Below are 22,796 nucleotides of genomic sequence, written 5' to 3' on the forward strand. Positions count from 1 at the left end.
ATTCCAAGTTAATAAATTTCTCTTCCACAGAAAGACTTTTCTTGTTATTGCCAGTCTACATTTTATATCCTCTCTGCTTCAGCCATCATATGTTATTTTACTGCTCAAATAGCAAAACTCATGTCCTACTTTTGTTGTCTCATTTCCTAATTGTCCGCCCACAGTAGCTGAGTGTTCAGCGCGACAGAATGTCAATCCTAAGGGACTGGGTTCAATTCCCAGCTGGGTAGGAGATTTTCTCTGCTCAGGGAATGGGTGTTGTGTTGTCCTAATCATCATCATTTCATCCCCAGTGACGCGCAAGTTGCCGAAATGGCGTCAAATTGAAAGACTTGCACCCGGCAAATGGTCTATCCGACGGGAGGCCCCAGTCACACAACATTTACATTTATTTCCTAATTTAATTCCCTCTGAATCACGTGATTTACTTTGACTGTATTCTACTACCATTGTTCTACTTATATTGATGTCATATTTTGCTTCCAAGACAGTGTCCATTCCATTACACTGCTCTTCAAAGTCATTCACCATCTGATGTAATTAAAACATCATCAAATGTCAAAGTTTTTGTTTCTTCTCTCTGAACTTTAATTCCTTTCCCAAATTTTTGTTCAGTTTCCTTTATTGCTTGCTCAGTGTACAGTTTGAATAACATCACAGTCAAGCTACAACTCCATCTCATGCCGTTCCCGACCACTGCTTCCCTTTCATGCTCTTCGTCTCTTTATTACAGTGGTCTGGGTTCTGCACCATTTGTATACAACATTTTGCTCCCTGTATTTTACCCATGCTGTCTTCAGAACTCTAAACAGTTTATTCCAGTGAAGATTGTCAAAAGTTTACCCTAATTCTAAAAATGCTGTAAATGCAGGTTTCCCTTTCTTTAACCTATCTTGTAAGGTAAGTCATAAGGTTAGTATTGGCCTGTGTGTGCCTACATTTCTCTGGAACCCCAACTGATCTTCCACAGGGTTGGCTTCTATCAGTTTTTCCCCTCTTCTGTCAATTGTGTCTGCATTTTGTAAACATAATTTATTAAACTGATTTTAAACTGGAACTGTCTTCTTGAAATCTGAGCATATTTTCCTTGTCTCATATATCTTGCACACCTGATGGAATTGTTTTGTCATGGCTGGCTCTGCCAAGAGTATCAGTAGTTTTTAAGAGAATGGTGTCTACTCCAAGGGCATTCGGCTTACGTCTTTCAGTGCTCTGTCAAGTTCTTCTGGCAATAACCTATCTCCCATCTCATTGTTATCTCCTTCCTCTTCCCTTTCTATAATACTGTCTACATATTCCTTTCCCTTATATAGCTCCTCTATATTTTCCTAGCCATTTTTCACTTCTTGTCACTCATTTTTTAGATGTTTGTATTCCCTTTTGCCTGATTCATTTGCTGTATTTTTATATTTTCTGCTTTCATCAAGTACATTCAGTATCCATGGTTCTCTAACAGGACTTGTCTTTATGCCTATCTGATCCTCTGCTGTCTTCACTATTAAATCTCTCAAAGCTACCCATTCATCTTCTACTGTATTCCTTTACTGTGTTTCAGTCAGTCACTGCCTAATGCTCCCTTTGACACTCTCAACAGCTTCCAGTCCTTTCTACTTATCAGGGTGTCAGCTCCTTAATTTCCTATTGTTTGTCAATTTCTCAAGTTTTGATCAATAATTCATAATCAATAAATTATGGTATAGTCCATATCTGCCCTGAATTGTCTTACAGTTTAAAATCAGTTCCAAAATTCCTGTCTTACCAGTATATAATCCATTTGAAACCAGTGCTGTTATGTACCCACATTTCTATTTTCTCATTCATTATTTGACCAACTCCTGCCTTATCCTTACCTGATATTGCATTGATAATCCTGTAGTCATCTGACCAGAAATCCTGTTCACCCTGCCACTGAACTTCACTAATTCCCATTGTATCTAATTTCAACTTATCCATTTCCATTTTTCAGTTACCTATGCAATTCAGAGATCTAACATTCCACGCTTCCATCCTTACGATGCCAGTTTTGTTTATCCTGATGACAACATCCTCCTGCATAGTCAAACCTGGAGATCCAAATGGGGACCCTATTTTACTTCCAGAATATTATACCTAAGAGGCAGATACTGCTCCACAGTGGTTGCACATACAGTACAGCCACATGTATCATTGAGGCACAGAATCCACCCTACCTTGGATAAGTCCATGGGGAATACTTACACAAAAATAAAACTATCTGTGGTTTGTTTTGTCTTTAAAGCATATTTTACTATTATTGATACGAAGTGTATAACAATGCTATGTCATAATACTTCCTCCCCATGAAAAAAACAACAGAAAATTATTTATACATTTGCAGCAAGGTATTTCCACTTTAAATGGTAAATTGAAAACACTTTTTCGATTCAAGAACTCTTGGTTCATTTAAATTATTGCTCTCAATTCAGTTTGGTTTTGCAGCAAATTCTTGATAATAGTGTTAATAATCAGTCTTCTGGACTATGTCCAAATGTTTAAAGTGTTATCTTCAAAAAAAGTTCACCAGTGAAAACTTTTAGGAGACATTGTACTAGGACTAAAATACTTCTTCTTAATATTTTCTTAAGTACAAACTCAGCTATACTGATATCCAACATGCCAATTTTCTACAACTTTTTGTTTCATTTTTCGTTCAAAGTGAATGGAGATTGCTGTCTATGTATTTTATGAACACTAAAATATAAATTCCTATGAAGCCACATTCCATACTGAAAATATCACCATCATCTCCCCCCACCTGGTCTACATACTGCATTTTATTCCTAATGTAAACTGAAATATTTGTTAGGAAAAGGATAGATTGCTCCTCACCATAAAGATGATCAACTGAGTTGCAGACAGGCACAACGAAAAGATTGTTACACATTACTGCTTTTGGCCAAAACCATCTTCAGCAACAGGATGTATTAGTGGTAGCAGTCATGCGTGCGTGAGATGTGCTTGCTTGTGTGAACGTGTGTGTGTGTGTTTTCTTTGCTGAAGAAGCTTTTGGCCTAAAGCTATAATGTGTAACAGTCTTTTTGTTGTGCCTATCCCAAATCAATGGGTCACCTTTATGGTGAGTAGCAATGTATTCTTTTCTTAATATTGTTGATATTCCAACCTATAGCTGCCATTGTTTGAAATATTTATTACTTTAAATGAAAATGGGATATAAAATAATTTTCAAGCATCAAGTAATTTACTTGCTACACTTTTACATATATAAAGGGGCTTGGTAAAAGCTGAGATTCACACTACCTCTTGTAACTTTGCATTATATTGTTTCTTCTGCTGTTCATCTAAAGAAATACTTTCTTTCAGAATTTTTTGAATTGAGCTATCTAAAGCTTTATAGTTTGCCATTGGAGCAATGATTCACCAGGAACAGTCAACTGAAAAGACAAAAGAAAAATATTATTTAGAAATTGACCATGATGAAAAAAAACATAAAACACCAGTTGTCAAACAAAACACCAGCTGTCAAACTTATAAATGTGTAATTATAGTACACCTTCTCAAAAAAGACCTACTTGCTAATACATGAAAGCTTCTGATTTCACTCATACATCATTGATATAGATTATTGCTAAGCAGTAAAAACAAAAAGTAAATTCAGACTATGTGAAGAAGTTGCATCAGTTTTTACAAAGATCATCTTATCAGAATAGCAAAAGACACAGAGGTGAACAACAGGGAATAAACCAATATGGGTTTCAGGTACTGAGGTACAGCCCACCCAAGAAAAGGAAAAGGGACAACTCAAACGTTATGTAGGAATAGCTGTCTATGCAACCAAAGCAATGAAATTGTTAGTGGAAACTCCATGATAAAATGAAACAGCCACTCATGTTATTTTGTTCACAAAAAACTTATTTTCCATTTGGTCGATATTCCTCCTTTATTTAACCATTCCAGAAGTCATTTACAAACAATGTAAAAAATTTTCATACAACAATATCTCAAGAGGACGTTAAGTGTAGTCATGTTTTCAAATGAATTTAGAGCCACTATAGCATCTAACACATGTATAATGTATGATATGGGAGTGCATGAATTTTAAATATGCTGTTTTAATCTAGGAAATTTTACAGCAGGGACAGCATACAAGGCAGTGGTCTCTGGTTCTCTTTGTGAACAGTGGTTTTACAAAAAACCTGTTTTGCTTGGATGCCTTTATGGCACTTGGGTTTATGGTCACAGATCTGATTAGCCTAGTTTGTGACATTGTGTCATATCAAAAACTTGATGAATTATGCAAATTTTTTTCGTCTTGGTTAGGCAAGGCCAAGAAGTTTACAGCACACATCACTCTTAAAAACATGGCATGACTTTTTGTCTTCAGAGCCACGCTAATTCTTTGTGACCATGTAAAGGAAGGACTCAACAGGTTGACAACTTCAGTTGTAGCTGAACTTATATCATCTAGCCAACAGGTTATGCCATTAGTTATTATAAAGAAACAGACTGGCAAGCACAATTTTTGTGGCAATTTCAAGGTGGTGATTAATGAACAGTCTACGGTCAATACTACCCCACCATGTGTCCAAAAAAACTTACGTCAAAACTGGAGGAGGGGACAATATTTTTCCAAACTGGATCTGTCATAAGCATATTTACAACTACCACTTGAAAAGCAGTTGTGTACTTACTTGTAGTCAACATGCTCTTTGGTATTTACAGCTATAACCGGTTGGTTTTGAGGGTCATGGCTGCTCCAGTTATTTTTCAATGTTTTTTGAAGTAATTTGCACGTGCTCATTGTTATATGAACTACCTAGATGACACTGTAGTCACAGTTCCCACTGCTGAGGAACCTATGTGGAATCTTAAGATCCTGCAGGACATGGGTCTCAAGTGCAATCTGACGGTTTCAACCCTCTAATAGCTGGGACATGTCATTTCTCATTGGGGTTCCAACCAACTAACTGTCATGCTGCAGCTATTGAGGCTATGCCTCGACCTGCTAACACCAAAGAGCTCCAGGCATTTTAGGCAAGGTTGCTTATTGGCACAAATTCAATCTATGGCTAGCTACTATGGTATATCCTCTATATCAGTTGCTCAATATGGGCACATCATTTGTTTGGAGCAACACTGTCGCAGAGCAGATAAACATCCAAGAGTTTGAAGGTCAGTCCTCATTCGACCCCATGCCTGGCCACATTTCATTCAGTTTCACAGATTTTTGTGGCCACAGATGCATCTCAGTATGGCCTGGGGGCCATATTGACCCATCGCAACAACAATGGTTCAGAAATGGACATCAACGTCTCGAAGATGGTCACTGCAGTGCAGAAGAATTATTCTCTGATTGAGAAAGATCCCCTTGCTATTATTTGTGCAATCAAGAAGTTTCATATGTTTCTGTATGGTGCCAAGTTTCACCTGGTCACAAATCACAAACCCTTAGATCTCCATCATTAACCCCGCAGCGCACCTACAGGACAAGATGACACACACACTTCAACAGCGAGCCCTTTTCTTCAGATGTTATCACTGCGAAATTCACTTCCACCTGACAGCTAAGCACTCCAACACAGGTGCTCTCTCCTCTCTGCCTATGTGTCCTGACCCCAGTTTCAACCATGAAGAAATCCTTTGTTTTTACCTCGACAAAGAAGCTCAGCGGACGCTGGACAGGATCCCTATTACAAACTCCACACTCAGGCAGTTGGCTTGGATCTGGTTCTCTGCCAGGCGCAGTAGTATATCCAGTGGGGCTAGCCAGAACAGCCTGTTGCATCATATGCCATCTGTAATTATTTTGTGTTGCAACATACATTGACTCCTGTTGATGGTGTGAACTTGTTGACTAAAAAACACACAGTGCCAGGGGTGATCATTCCAGTGCCCATCCATTGAGATATACTTCGCCTCCTGCAGTGTGGTCACTGAGAGGCATCAACGACAAGGATGCTGACTCAGCACTACATCTCCTCGGTGGGAGTCAATAGTGAGAGTGAAAATTTAATAGCTGCTTGTCCCAAACTCGCAGACCACCAAGCTGCGCTGTGGCAGTGTTGCTCACCGAGGCCAGCACCTACACAGCAGTTGGAACGGGGCTCTGTTATTGGGCTTACATTTGTTTCTTGTCACAGGTGACCACTCTTGGACTGTATATCTGTATGTAGTAAACTGGCATTCCACGATGGCAGAATCAATGGTATGGGTCCTCACCTGGATCTTCTCCATAAAAATTTCACTTTCTAGAAAAATTGGATATCACCATTGATGAAGAGAAACATGGCAATATTCTGGATGCACAAGTAAAAAAACCACGAAACGAGATCTCTTGGCGGCTTTGCAGAATTATTTTAGGACAAATACTCTATTATAATTTAGTCGGCCCTACTTTTTTGACAGAACTGCTATAGGCTGATGATCATAAACTTAGGATATGAGGGCAAATAGGCAACCCACAGAGCAGACTAATAGAACAGTATAATGGTTGAGCCAATAGCCACAGTTACACAGTAATACCATGACATATCCATTCACAACATTCACTGGATCCCTGCAGAAGCATCAATTTGACACTCTTGGAGCCCACAGCAGAGCAGTAGGACACAGCCTAGTGTGGTGTGCTGAAATGGATACCATGTTCCTCCACTCCTTGCATTTTAACATGGTTGGATCTTCCTTGGCATGGTGCTCAAAATGACGCTAATTGAGCCCATTTCACTCTTTAATGATGGGCCTCCAAAGGTCGTCCTGAGAGTGAACTAGGTACCAACAGTGACACACTAATATTTTCAACTGGTCACAAGCATGCTGAATGGAGTTCATGTCTTCAGACAATGCAGGTCACTCCATTTGATTGACCTCTGCACCTGCAGAGCTAGATAACAGGACGGAGGATTGTGTCATGATACCGCACAGTTGTCAAATTAGCACTGGTCTGTACCAAAAATGCCCTCCCAGTTAACCCCCCCCCCAAAAAAAAAAAAAAAAAAATAGTTCTGTTGTATTCTCCTCTGGCTTACCACTAGCCATAATTTGTAGGTAACTGTCACCAGATGGTGGCAGTTCTTCCATGTTTTATGACACAATAGCAGCTGAACAGTTAATGATATAGTTATAGTTTACAAAATTATGGAGAGCACCTTTCCTTTCTTATCACACTCTTTGCCATAAAGTCGAAGGAAGCAGAGTCTAAGCTTGAAATTACCCATTGAAGGATGCTGGCAAAGTAAACAGTGTACAGAAGCTTGTCCCCTTCACTAGGGGAGAGGGCATGTTGTTCTGAAATGCACTCCATTTCTCAGAACGAGTATAGGTAGTGATTTCCTATTGTCAAAAAGAGTATTATGAATGAGGTATGTGGAAGAAAGCAAAAAATCTGGAACTTCAAAAATTAAGAGGGTGGTGCAAAACTTCTGATTAGTTTATGTTATCAGAGGAAAGGAAGGTTAAAGTTTAGCATCCTGTCGATGATGAAGTCATTAAGGGAGCAATGACAGTTCAGACTGTGGAAGGACAGAGTAGGAAACTGCTGCTTCAAAGAAATTATCGAGGTATTTGTCTTATGTGATGCACGGAAACCAAAGAAAACCTGCATACGTGGACCAAACCTGGAGCTGAACTGCCACCATACCCTGGAATACAAATACCTGGAATACAAACATAGTAACCCAAAACTGCACCACATCACACTTTCTCCACAAATGTTCTTAAAAATAATATTAAACTTTAAAAGAAAGTTGGTAAACTGCCCATCGCTAGAGACAAATCCTTCAATGCCAAAATTAACAGTGAATGATTGAGTCTTTCTTTTTAAGCACCAATAAACCACAATCCTCATTTCTTTATGAATAGAACTCCCACGTATAAAACATCTTTTCCTGAACTGTGTTGTAGAATTACATAAGTTTGGACGTACATTCAGTGGTGTATGTGGATTATGTCTGCAAATTGTGACATGCTTGATGCTGCAGTTTTACTGTAAGAACAGCAAAAATGCAGCAAGTGATGAACTTTTTTACTTTCTTCATTTTGTGGAGAACGTCAATGAGAAAAAGTTTTGTAAGGGTTTGAAATTATGTGTAGAGCTTGTTGGAAGCTATAAAATACTAGATGAATATAGTTTGGATGATTTACATGTTGGGAGTTACACTGCCTCAAGACATATACACAGTTAGCAACTGTAACATTTGACATTCTATGTTAAACCATTAGCGTAAGGTGTAGCTCTTAATGAGCAGATATGGCAGTATTTCAAATTCAGTAATAACTGTATGAAAAATAGGAAATAAAATTTTTGTTGCTCCTGGAAGATGTTATATAAGTAACCTGCAACTTGGACTATGCCCTGGTTTAGCCCTTTGGAATATAGATGTAACAGAGTGATTCAAAAAGAAAGAACAGATTTCAATTGTTTGTACAGGCAAAGTATAAGTGTCCATGTCACAGGATGGATGAAGGTTCCAAGTTTTGATGCAGTTGCACTGTTGTTTGCAGCACCACGGCGACTACACCACAATACAAATTATTATGTGCACTCGAATTTGCGCAAAGTAGATCCATTGTATAAGTGCAGTGTGGATTCCGCCATTGATTCAGCAAGAAGCCACCACTACACAAGAAGATTTGTGACTGGCATATACAATTCTTGGAAGTTGGTTACATATGCAACGGGAAGAGCACTGATCGGCCACGCACGTCTCAAGAAAATGTCAAGTGTATTTGAGACGCTTTCACAAGTCTACAAGGCCAGCAGGCCAGGAACTTAAACTTTTCAATCAACAGTGTGGCGATGTCTGCATATGAAGCCTTACAAGTTGCAGTTACTGCAGCAATTGCATCCCAGAGACCATAAGAGAAGGTATGAATATTGCATTTCAGTTCTCCAGGATAAAACGGAGGAGATTTTTTCCAAAAGATCATCTTTTCAGATGAATCAACATTTCATCTATTGGGTAAAGTTAACTGCCATAATGCAATAATTTGGGGTCGCATAAACCTGGAGTAATCATCAGTCTTGAGACTCATTGGAGCTCAATATATTTGGTGCCATTTCTGTTCACAGAGTCTATGAACCTTTCTTTTTTTGTGGAGGAAACTAACAGGAATGTCATACTTGACATGCTGTAAAATTTCACAAGGAATCCAATGATTTCATTTTTATGCATGACAGAGCCCACCTCACTTCCTCCTTGAGGTGCGGCATTATCTTAACCATATCGACCCATAATGCTGGGTTGGAAGAGTAGGACAATAAGACCTCGTTCACTGCTTCTGGCCCCCCACATGACCAGCCCTCATACCTTGTGATTTCTTTCTGTGGGTTACTTAAAGGAGACAGTCTTTATTCTACCTGTGGTAGCTACTCTTCAACTTTGGAGAAATTGAATTGTTGAAGCTGTTGATGCACGGAACAAGGACCTGTCGATTCACATGTGGAATGAAATAGACTATGGTTTCAATGTTTCTCATGCAGTGTATGGTGCTCATGTTAAGTGTACAGTATATTGTCTGTGCGAACATAAAATTTTGAACCTTCCTCCATCCAGTGACATGCCCCATGTGTTTCTATCTCTCACTGTTTGTCTGTAATAAACAATTGAAACCTGTTCTTTTTTATTCATGCTGTATACGTTCCTAATTCATTTCAATGAGCCTTCTTCAAGACGCAGGAACTCAAGTTTTCACGTCCATTCACTCAATATGTATGATATGTTTCCATTACTCTAATCTTTCTGGTGCAGGGTAATCGACAATGTGGGTGGCGGAAACCTGGAAATTTTCACTACATCCTTTTCATCACTCCACATTCCACGCTTCAGCATGTTTCTTTTCAGCGATGGTCAACACTTGTACTTGTTTGAACTCATTTCTACAGTTGATTTATGAACTATACTGCGTTATGCATTATTGAGTAAACAAAAATTGGCAAGAGCTGAAAGACTAAACGAATATGAAACAATTTGAAACATAGCCAGTAACTTCAAATTATAGATTCTTTGCAGGTGATCTGCCATGAGAGTCTTTTCTGTTTATTAGGTGTACCAAAGCACATAATGATTTCTTCAATTTTTGAAGTTTTTTGAGACAACAGATTACTATTTTGCTTTATCGAGAAATTATTTTTATTGAGATTTGAATTAGCAGGTGTTGACTATAGAAAAAAGAGTGAAAAATAGCTTTGAATTCTTTTAATAAACAAAATTCTGTTTTGAAATACAAGCTGAATGGCATTGAAGAAGAAAATTTACAATTAGTGCAAAGTAACAGTTTTGAGTGATAACAGCGAGATAAATAATTTTAATGCGAGAAATGTTCAGGCACTGAGTTTTGCTCGATGAGCATTGGAAATATGATGGGAATAGGGAAGAGAGGAAAGAAAAAAAATCTCTACAAACAAACTGCAGTGGAATACATATTGAAAATGGAATGTTAGGAGACTGGATATTGTAGTGACAGATGGAACTCTGATGACATAACGGTCTATCAGGACATCCTGCAGCCTCATGTGTTACCTCTCGGGCGACAGTATAGAGGTGGTGTTTGCCAACAGGACAATGCTCCTTCACACACAGGGCGTATTTCTATGAACACTTTGTGTGATATTGAGGCATTACTTTGGCCAGCAAGATTGCAAGATCTGTCCCTGATAGAATGTGTGTGAATCAGCTTGGACGTCAACTGTCTCAGTGGTTTGCCAACAGGGCAATGCTCCTTCACATACAGGGCGTATTTCTATGAACACTTTGCGTGATATTGAAGCATTACTGTGGCCAGCAAGATTGCAAGATCTGTCCCTGATAGAATGTGTGTGAATCAGCTTGGACGTCAACTGTCTCAGTGTCAATATACAGAATAATGAGGATGAATTACAACAGTTTAGGCGAGCTTGCCTCAGCAGACTTTAACCCTCAATCGAATCAGTGAATGCATCCAGGCCAGGGGGGTGATCCTTATTTTGCCAAATATTTCGTAAATTTGACTTGAGAGTTAATCAATAGCATTACATAATACTCTGTCAACCTGTAAAGTTTTATTTCCTTTCCGCCTGGGTTTTTCACCTTTTTAGTCAGGCGGTGTAGAATTAAACCTTTTTTATTTTACACCTCTAGGGTACCTCGTATGCACAGTAGTGGCCACATCTCAGAGATGGTCATTATAATGGGACTCTCAGTGCTGAATGTTCTGCAAGGCACTCATGCAAGGCAAAGTTAATGCTCTTCCTGGCCTACAGAAACACTTCAAACAGCATTCCCAGCTGGGAAATGTAGTACACTATTGAAATACATTGTGAGGAGGTTCCATTCAATCACTAACACAGCAAGCAAACACCCAATGCATCACCGATATGCTCACCTTTCGCATGGTTTTAGCACATACTTAAATGTAAGAAATTCTGCTCTAGAACAGTACACATCTCAATTATTAAAAAAAATTTCAAAGTCCTACAAGCCAGCTGGATACCATAAGAGAACGTCAGCTATCAAGCTATGGAGTTAGAGCAAGCAGCTGTTGAAGAGTCATGTAGGACAATTGAGATCCTACAGGGCATAGAGTATGGCTCTCCTAAAGCCATCAATTCTATATTCACATGACAGTCATGGGAACACGACTAATGTGAGCAGCAACACTGTGGGGCAATAAACCACAGTTTTGACAGTGTACGATCTTGCAGTAGTTTTCTTCTGACTGATTACTATTCCTCCTTCTTACACGAGGCATGATGTGGTCACAACCATCCAACATTCAAATGGATTTCTGAATGACACATTCACTGTTTAATCTCTCCTCACATTCCAAATGCAGATGGTAATACTTGCATATCCAAAGATGTAGTACAACTTCAAGTTAATTAGATGTTGGTTGCATGGTGCCTTCATAATGTTGCAATATTAATTAATGCCTAGCAGAGTAATTAGGAAAATATGAGTGTTAGTACTCATGTGTTGACATACATTCTTCCAATCAGACGTTCAGTTTATTGCCAAGTAATACCTCATTTATGATTAATGTGCATCTACTGGAAGTAAGTATCTAATGCATGTTGCTGCTTCTTTAATCATGTGCGCTCCTGTAGTTTTGAGATTCTTTAACCTAGCAACACCTACTACACGCAATTACAGGAATTTACAGATACATGTCCTTGATCTGTGATAAACACGCACATCTCAGTATTTTAAAAACACTTCATTCTATTTTACCTGTTAGATCGTGGGTACTTACCTTGCAAGTGTGACATACACCAATGAGCCAAAGCATTATGACTACCTGCATAATAGCTTGTTTGTCCGTTTTTGGAACGAAATCCAAGGTGATTATAATTTAAGTTAAACTTCCAAAATGCTGAAGAAATAACACCACTGGTCAGAATGACTCCAAATTGCAACAGAATATTATCGGAGAAGGGGGAAACCGTACGAGAGAAGAAAAAATAGTGTGAAAATTGATCAACAGATGGCGCCATATATGTCAGAATACGTAAATGAAAACACCTGTCATGCGCACGACCCATTGAAGTTGGTATAAAAATGTCGGGTACATGGCTTTTCATCCTTTCGCGTCTGCTACGTTTGCCATGACTGTCTCAATGCAGGATCGCGCACTGTTTGTACAGCTGTATTACAAGAATGACTGTGCGCACGTCGCTCTTCATTTGCGTCTACATGTACGTGATTACTCTGCTATTCAGAATAAAGTGCCTGGCAGAGGGTTCAGTGAACCACCTTCAAGCTGTCTCTCTACCGTTCCACCCTCGAACGGCGCGCCGGGAACGCGCACTTAAATTTTTCTGTGGGAGCCCCGATTTCCCTTATTTTACCGTGATGACCATTCCTTCCTATGAAAGTGAGTGCCAACAGAATATTTTCGCAATCTGAGAAGAAAACTGGCGAGTGAAATTTCATGAGAAGATCCCGTCACAACCAAAAGCGCCTTTGTTTTAATGATTGCCACTCCAATTCACGTATCATGTCTGGCACTATCTCCCTATTTCACGATAATACAAAACGAGCTGCCCTTCTTTGAACTTTTTCGATGTCATCCGTCAGTCCCACCTGATGTGGATCCCTCACCGCACAGCAATACTCCAGAATAGGGAGGACAAGCGTGGTGTAAGCAGCCTTTTTAGTAGACCTATTGCACCTTCTAAGTGTTGTGGCAATGAATCACAGTCTTTGGTTTGCTCTACCCACAACATTATCTATGTGATCGTTCAAATTTAGGTTATTTGTAATTGTAATCCCTAAGTATTAAGTTGAATTTACAGCCCTCAGATTTGAGTGACTTAGTTCGTAATCGAAATTTCGCGGATTTCTTTTCTTACTCATGTAAATAACTTCACACTTTTCTTTGTTCAAGGTTAATTGCCACTTTTCGCACCATACAGATATCTTATCTAAATCATTTTGCAATTCGTTCTGGTCATCTGATGACTTTACAAGGCGGTAAATGACAGCATCATCTGCAGTCAGTCTAACAGGGCTACTCAGATTGTCTCCTATGTCATTAATATAGATCAGGAACAATAGAGGGCCTACAACACTTCCTTTGGGAACGCTGGATATTACTTCTGTTTAACTCTGTGACTTTCCGTCTATTACTATGAACTGTGATTTTCCTGACAGGAAATCACGAATCCAGTCGCACAACTGAGGCGATAATCCATAGGTACGCAGTTTGGTTAGAAGACGCTTGTGAGGAACAGTGTCGAAAGCCTTCTGGAAATCTAAAAGCATGGAATCAATTTGCATCCCCCGTTGATAGCACTCATTACTTCAGGAGTATGAAGAGCTAGTTGTCTTTCACAAGAACGATATTTTCTGAATCCGTGCTGACTATGTTCCAATAAATCTTTTTCTTCGAGGTACTTCATAATGTTCGAACACAATATACGAGTATGTTAAAAAAAAAACCCTACTGCAAATCGACGTTAGTGAAATGGGCTTATAATTCAGCGGATTACTCCTATTTCCGTTTTTGGGTACTGGTGTGACTGGAGAAATTTTCCAGGTTTTAGGTGCTGATCTTTCTGTGAGCGAGCGATTGTGTATAATTGCTAAATACCGTATGGAGCTATTGTATCAGCATACTCTTCCCTTTATTACGGTACTGGTTTAAACTGCTTTGCTACACCCAGGATATCTACGTCTATGTTTCTCATCTTGGCAGTTCTTGATTGGAATTCAGCAATATTTACTTCGTCTTCTTTGGTGAAGGAGTTTCGGAAAAGCGTGTTTAATAATTCTGCTTTAGTGGCACTGTCATCAGCGACTTCACCGTTGTTATCGCGCAGTGAAAGGTAGTGATGGCGTCTTGCCACTGATGTGCTTTATGCATGACTAGAATCCCTTTGGGTTTTCTGCCAGATTCCGAGCCAAAGTTTCGCTGTAGAAATTATTAAAAGCATCTCGCATTGAAATACGCGCTATATTTCGAACTTCTGCAAAACTTTGCCGATATTGGGGATTTTGCGCTCGTTTAAATTTGGTATGCTTTTTTCGTTGCTTCTGCAACAGCGATCTGACCCGTTTTGTGTACCATGGGGAATCAGTACCATCATCACTTATTATTTTATGTAGTATATAACTCTCAACTGCCGTCAATGCTATCTCTCTGAAATCATTCCACATCTTTTCTACGCTTACATGATCAGATCGGAAGGAGTGAAGGATCGGAAGGAGTGAAGACTGTCTCTTAAAAAGGCGTTAAGAGCATTTTTATCAGCTTTTTTCAAATAGATGTACTTTGCGTTTCTTTTTGATGGTTGTAGGTGTTGCGGTATTCAGCCTAGCGGCAACTGCCTTGTGGTCGCTAATCCCTGTGTTCGTCATGATACTCCCTCTTTTCCAGGATTATTGGTTGCTAAGAGGTCAAGTATGCTTTCGCAACCATTTACGCTTCGAGTGGACTCATGAGAACTAATTGTTCAAAATAATTCTCTGAGAAAGCATTCAGTACAATTTCGGAAGACGTTGTATGCCTGCCGCCGGCTTTAAACGTATAATTTTTCCAGCATATCGAGGGTAGACTATAATTTGAAATGTGACTCAAGTTTTCTTTCAACTGTTCAGCAACTGTATCTTCTGAGTCGGGAGTCGGTAAAACGATCCAATTGATAGTTTAGTCCGATTGTCAAGTATAACCTCTACCCATACTATTCCGCAGGAACTATCTACTTCAATTTCACTATAAGGCAAACTATTTCTGACAGCAATAAATACTCCACCACCAATTGTAATTATCTATCGTTTCTGAACACTGTTAGATCGTTAGAAAAAATTTCTGCTGATCTTATTTCCGGCTTTAGCCTGCTTTCTGTACGTGTAGCTATTTCAGCTTCAGTGCTTTCTGTTAGGGCTTGGAGCTCTGGTTCTTTCCCAGCACAGCTACGACAATTTACAACTACAATACCGATCGTTTCTAGAACTACCGTACTGTGTTTCACCTGCCTCCTTTTAGACGGACGCCCTTTCTGTGATTTCCTGAGACCCTCTAACCTAAAAAAACCGTCTAGTCCCTTCCACATAGCCCCCGCTACCCGTGTAGCCAACCTGTGTGTAGAGGACTCCTGGCCTATTAAGCAGAACCCGGAAACCCACCACCTGATGGAGCAAGTCAAGGAATCTGCAGCCTACACGGTCACATAACCGCCTAAGCCTCTGATTCAGACCGTCCACTCGGCTCTGCACCAAAGGACCACAATCGGTTCTATCGCTCTGCAGAAGTTCCGCATACTGAAGGGTTGGTCCGAAGGTCCGTTGGTCCGATGACTGTCGTGGGTCTGGAGAAAATGATTCGGAAATTCGAAATGATGGGTTCTTCTGGCGTGCAGCCTGGTAGAGGGAGGAAACAAATTGATTCAACGTCAATGGAAGCAGTGGCCACAGCAATGCAGAAGGAGACGAGTGGTGGTGTGCAAACGTGTAGTGCACGGAGAATTGCCCGAACAATGGACACACCCGTTGGCACGGTGCATAAAATCCTACGAAACATCCTTCATTGCTATCCACTAAATTACCCATGTGCATGAGATGCTTCCTATTGACCAACCAGCAAGAGAGACCTTTGCTTTAGCATTTCTTGCTCGCATGGAAGTAGACAATGATTGGCCATGGAAGATGCCCACTTCCTTCTGACAGGATACGTCAATACACAGAATCGTCGAATATGGGCAACGGAAAATGCATACGCAAATCAACCAGTACCACTTGATCCTGAAAAGATCACTGTGTGGTGCGTGTTTACGGATTCATTTATCATAGCGCCATATTTTTTCGAAGACACAGGTGCTTCCGGTCCTGTAACCTGTATCGTTACTGGTAAGCGCTATGTGTGTCTTTTGTGCAACCACGTAATTCCAGCTCTCCAACAGCGTGGATGTGATCATTTTTATGCAACATGGCGCACCTCCGCACATTGCAAATCTAGTTAAGCAGCTGCTGGAGCGTCATTTCGGAAATGCTAGAATCATCAGTCGCCATTTTCCTACAGCCTGGCCACCCCAATCACCTGATCTTTATCTGTGTGACTTCTTGCTATGGGGCTATCTGAAACATGTTGTGTTCAGTGTTCCAATTGCAAACTTAGCTGCATTGAAGGCACGTATTGCGCAACACATTCAGAACGTGACTCCGGAAACACTTCGATCAGTTGTGAAACACGCTGTTTCCCGATTTCAACTTGTTGCAGAAAACGGTGGGCAGCATATTGAACATGTTTTGCGCCAGTCACCCAGAAATTAATAATCCGATTTGATTTTGACTAATGTTTTTTATGCGGATTTGGCCTCAGGACAATCAAAAACCTATGTGATTGATGCTCTTTATGCACTTTTTGCCCTCAGGACAATTAAAAAGCGGTTTTTCCCATCGGATGTGATATGACGTTGCCGTGGTGGATGGGCTTACGTAACTAATAGTATCCCACGTGTACATCCGTGAATATGAGTAGTACAGTTTGTTTGACGTCAAACGTACATCTTAGGTATTGTTGTTTGATTCATTTGTCATTTGTAGTCGACCCACTATTAAATTATGATGCTTACAGCGCCTCTATTGTTACATTTTGTAATTATTTTTCTTCTGGTTACGTTTTTCCCCTTCTCCGGTAATATTCCGCTGCAATTTCACGTCATTGTGACCAGCGGCGTTATTTCTACAGCGGTTTGAAAGTTTAACTTAATTATAATCACCCTGTACATCCCTGATTCTGCGTATCAGGTATCCAACAGTGTGTTGGTAGGTTTGCGAAGATATGTAACATTAGATGTCTACGCACAGGTCAAGTAATTCGAGTAAATAACGAGCTGCTGATCTGGGTGCGCTGTGATGGCGTCCGATAGCAACCCAGATGGGTTCCACAGGATTGATTTAAATTAGGCGGATTTGATCGCCGAGACTAAAAGTTAAGTTCACTGTAACGCTCCTCAAACCACTGTAGCACGGTTCCGGCTCTGAGACACGGACAGTTACACTGCTGAAAGGTGACATCGCCATAGGGAAAGACATCAAGCATGAAGAGATGCAGGTGGTTCACAGTCGCGCGGCGTAGCCGTGCGCTCAGAGGCGCCTTGCCTCGTTTCACACGGTTCGAGTCCTCCCTCGATCATTGGTGTGTGTGTGTGTGTGTGTGTGTGTGTGTGTGTTTCTTGTCCTTAGCGTAAGCTAAATTAAGTAGTGTGCAAGCCTAGGGTCCGATTACCTCAACAGTTTGGTCCCTTAGAAACTTACAACAAATTTCCAGGTGATTCGCAGCTGTCAGCATGTCTTCGATTACTACCACAGGTCCGAAGCACGCGCAAGAGAATGTCTCCCATAGTGTAACACTGCTCTCACCACCCTGCGTCCTTGGCGTGCTGCACGTGTTCAGCCGCCGTTCATCGATCACGCGTTTGTGGAGGGGACCATCGACCGAGTGTGGCAAAAATGTGACCCACCCGTAGAGCCGACACGTTTCTATTGATCGACGGTCGAATCCCAAAAGTCTACTGCGATCGTAATTGACGATGTCGTTGGTCAACATGTGAATACGTAGGCGTGGTCTGCCGTGGAGGAGCAGCGTGCTGCAAAGCTCTTATGCTTGCACTACCGTTGTGCTCTATCGGCAGAAATGCCACAGATCACCATCTATACTGCTTAACGGAACATACAAGCCTCCGAACCCCACATTCTGTGAAGAGTCGTGGACGTCCAACGGCTAACACCTTGTGGTAGTTTCATTGCCCTACCTCTTTCCATAGATGCTCACAACAGTAGCGTATTCACAACTTCTCCGTTTTCGAGATACTCGTTCACAGGCTCTGCTTAATAATAGTCCGCCCTCTGTCAAAGTCGCTTATCTCAATGGATTTCGCCGTTTGCAGCACGTATCTTCGCTAGGATATCTCCCGGCCGTGTCTGCTCCGCTTACATACATTTGTTACTGCGTCACGTGTCCGCCGCATTACCAGGCTGCACCCAACGTCGTGGTCTGCAGTGGTCATAATGTCACAATGTTTTCTTTTTTTTTTAGATGTGAGGTCCGCCAGTTATACACCGTTTTTCTCAGTACCCAAACATGTTTCGGCACCACTGTGCCATCATCAGTGGGTTTTCGTTTTTTTATTTATTCTGCAATGTGAACATTTTGTTAAATGATTATTAAATTATGTGCATTTTGAATTCAAACAACAGATCCTTCTAAGGAAACACACACACACACACACACACACACACACACACACACACACACACAAAGATAAAATGCCAACAAAATTCAAACTTGGCACCGAACTCTCTGGTGAACAAATGAACACTGGGACACATAACAAACCACAATCACACTGTGTTCTGGTGCAGTGAAAAAATATTTTACTACGTTAGTTGTGGAAAATACTTGTTATAGTTACGTATGCATCACAACATCTCAGCATGATGTAGAGAATGGAAGCGCTTGCCACACGAAAACGTAAGTAAATACGAAAATAGGCGCGAAAACATTGCGAAAAACTAAATTACATTCTAGAAGACAGGTTAACTCCCAACAAAAATCTTTCTCATCAACATCGTTTGGTTGCGGATGACAAGCTACCTGTAGTAATTAACACAAAAGTAATCCAGAAAGTTCATGCACACCAAATGTAAAGGTATTTACATAAAGAAATGATCTGTTGTTTGAAGTAAATATGCACATAATTTTATAATCATTTAACAAAATGTTCACATTGCAGAATAAATAAAAAAACGAAAACCCACTGATGATCGCACAGTGGTGCCGAAACATGTTTGGGTACTGAGAAAAACGGTGTTTTGCATAACTGGCGGACCTCACATTCAAAAATTTTTAACTGCAAACACGGCCAATACAAGGAGCTGCATATCAAAAGATGGATGTTTTAAGTATTATTCACCAAGAACATCGACTGAACACTGCTTTTGGATCAGAGAAAGATCAGGCGCAGAATGACCAACGTCATTGTTCGTAGATTAAAGAACAATATCTAAGCACAGGTACTGCATTCTTAGAAATGCTAAGAAGTTTTGCTCTTAAAAATGTGAAGTTGGTAAACTGGTCAGAGTCATCCACACAGTCACTGAGTAAACATCCTGACACGGAAACGGGACACGCGAAAATAATAAACTCCGTCTTCTGAAATCAGTTCGCTACGGAGTGTCGTAGAATAACTGAGGTTCACAAATGCGGTCACAGGGTAGGATAGAAGCGAAATGCGACTGTACGTGACACGATATCGCTACTGGTCTTCCTACCAGCCATTTTACATAAAGGCCTCCTCAAGGCTGCCATGTTCTTGAGCTGGTGCAACGCTGCTGTTCACTGCATACTTTCTATTGCCACCTGCTCAGCTAACAATAGCTTGTTGTTCCGACCTTCTCGTATCTCTCCGGCTCCAGCAAAGAACTTGGTTGGTCCACCTACTATTCAGTTTTCTGGCTACATTTCCCGTCCATTTCTATTACATTTTCAATGACGTAATACACTACTGGCCATTAAAATTGCTACACCAAGAAGAAATGCAGATGATAAACGGGTATTCATTGGACAAATATATTATACTAGAACTGACACGTGATTTCATTTTCACGCAATTTGGGTGCATACATCCTGAGAAATCAGTACCCAGAACAACCACCTTTGGCCGTAATAACGGCCTTGATACGCCTGGGCATTGAATCAAACAGAGCTTGGATGGCGTGTAAAGATACAGCTGCCCATGCACCTTCAACACGATACCACAGTTCATCAAGAGTAGTGATTGGCGTATTGTGACGAGCCAGTTGCTAGGCCACTAGACGTTTTCAATTGGTGAGAGATTTGGAGAATGTGCTGGCCAGGGCAGCAGTCGAACAGTTTCTGTGTCCAGAAAGGCCCGTACAGGACCTGCAACATGCGGTCGTGCATTATCCTGCTGAAATGTAGGGTTTCGCAGGGATCGAATAAAGGGTAGAGCCACGGGTCGTAACACATCTGAAATTTAACGTCCACTGTTCAAAGTGCCGTCAGTGCGAACAAGAGGTGACCGAGACGTGTAACCTATGACACCCAATACCATCACTCCGGGTAATACGCCAGTATGGCGATGACGAATACACGCTTCAAATGGCTCTGAGCACTATGGGACTCAACTGCTGAGGTCATTAGTCCCCTAGAACTAGTTAAACCTAACTAACCTAAGGACATCACAAACATCCATGCCCGAGGCAGGATTCGAACCTGCGACCGTAGCGGTCTTGCGGTTCCAGACTGCAGCGCCTTTAACCGCACGGCCACTTCGGCCGGCAATACACGCTTCCAATGTGCGTTCACCGCGATGTCGCCAAACACGGATGCGACCATCATGATGCTGTAAACAGAACCTGGATTCATCCGAAAAAATGACGTTTTGCCATTCGTGCACCCAGGTTCGTCGTTGAGTACACCATCGCAGGCGCTCCTGACTATGATGCAGCGTCAAGGGTAACCGCAGCTATGGTCTCCGAGCTGATAGTCCATTCTGCTGCAAACGTCGTCGAATTGTTCGTGCAGATGGTAGTTGTCTTGCAAACGTCCCCATCTGTTGACTCAGGGATCGAGACGTGGCTGCACGATCCGTTACAGCCATGCGGATAAGATGCCTGTCATCTCGACTGATAGTGATACGAGGCCGTTGGGATCCAGCACGGCGTTTCGTATTACCCTCCTGAACCCACCGATTCCATATTCTGCTAACAGTCATTGGATCTCGACCAACGCGGGCAGCAATGTCGCGATACGATAAACCGCAATCGCGATAGGACCTTCATCAAAGTCGGAAACGTGATCGTACGCATTTCTGCTCCTTACACGAGGCATCACAACAACGTTTCACCAGGCAACGCCGGTCAACTGCTGTTTGTGTATCAGAAATCTGTTGGAAACTTTTCTCATGTCCGCTTTGTAGGTGTCCGCCACAGGTGCCAACCTCGTGTGAATGCTCTGAAAAGCTAATCATATGCGTATCACAGCATCTTCTTCCTGTCGGTTAAATTTCGCCATCGGAAGCCTGTCTCTCAAAACTGTATTTTGTTTATTACAACAATTCCAAGCTACTTTTCAATCTTCTGTCTACAGTCGTCTCTTGCTAATTCAAACCTTTTAAGTCGAATTTTTGGGTAAACGTAAACAGTAATCGGGACCCTTGAAAAACCAAAATAAATTGAAGAAATCATTATGTGTTTTGGTACACTCGATAAACAGAAGCGATTGTCGTGGTATATCGCCCGCAAACTATCTATAATTCAAAGTTAGGGCCATCAATCGACATGCTTCCGCACTCGTTTAGTCTTTCAGCTCTTGACACTCCTTCGTTTACTCAACAACGCATAATGTACTACAGTACACAAATCAACTGTAAAAATGACTTCAAACAAGTACAAGTGTTTGACTCTTCCAGGAGAGGAGGCTGTGTAATGTGAAGTGAGGTAAAGGATGTAGCGAAAACTTTCAGCTTTCCGTCACCCACACTGTCAACAATCCTACACCAGAAAGATTAGATTGCTGCAAACGTATCATACGGATGGAGGAAAGCTACCTCGCAAGGTGAGTTTCTGCGTCTTGGAGAATGCTTATTGAAATAGTTGTTTATACACTCCTGGAAATTGAAATAAGAACACCGTGAATTCATTGTCCCAGGAAGGGGAAACTTTATTGACACATTCCTGGGGTCAGGTACATCACATGATCACACTGACAGAACCACAGGCACATAGACACAGGCAACAGAGCATGCACAATGTCGGCACTAGTACAGTGTATATCCACCTTTCGCAGCAATGCAGGCTGCTATTCTCCCATGGAGACGATCGTAGAGATGCTGGATGTAGTCCTGTGGAACGGCTTGCCATGCCATTTCCACCTGGCGCCTCAGTTGGACCAGCGTTCGTGCTGGACGTGCAGACCGCGTGAGACGACACTTCATCCAGTCCCAAACATGCTCAATGGGGGACAGATCCGGAGATCTTGCTGGCCAGGCTAGTTGACTTACACCTTCTAGAGCACGTTGGGTGGCACGGGATACATGCGGACGTGCATTGTCCTGTTGGAACAGCAAGTTCCCTTGCCGGTCTAGGAATGGTAGAACGATGGGTTCGATGACGGTTTGGATGTACCGTGCACTATTCAGTGTCCCCTCGACGATCACCAGTGGTGTACGGCCAGTGTAGGAGATCGCTCCCCACACCATGATGCCGGGTGTTGGCCCTGTGTGCCTCGGTCGTATGCAGTCCTGATTGTGGCGCTCACCTGCACGGCGCCAAACACGCATACGACCATCATTGGCACCAAGGCAGAAGCGACTCTCATCGCTG

General features: G+C 41.5%; 1 protein-coding gene across 1 annotated transcript in view; it reads right to left on the reverse strand.

Annotated features, from left to right (window-relative positions):
- LOC126251852 (cyclic GMP-AMP synthase-like receptor) overlaps positions 1 to 22,796 on the reverse strand; it is a 272,843-nt gene that overhangs the window by 208,243 nt on the left and 41,804 nt on the right. Inside the window, exon 2 of the mRNA XM_049952528.1 lies at positions 3,277 to 3,410. Within this exon, the coding sequence (XP_049808485.1) occupies positions 3,277 to 3,381 (105 nt within the window). The 5' untranslated portion in view covers positions 3,382 to 3,410. The remainder of the gene's footprint in view (positions 1 to 3,276; positions 3,411 to 22,796) is intronic.

The sequence above is a fragment of the Schistocerca nitens genome, chromosome 4 (assembly GCF_023898315.1).
Source record: "Schistocerca nitens isolate TAMUIC-IGC-003100 chromosome 4, iqSchNite1.1, whole genome shotgun sequence".
NCBI lineage: Eukaryota > Metazoa > Arthropoda > Insecta > Orthoptera > Acrididae > Schistocerca > Schistocerca nitens.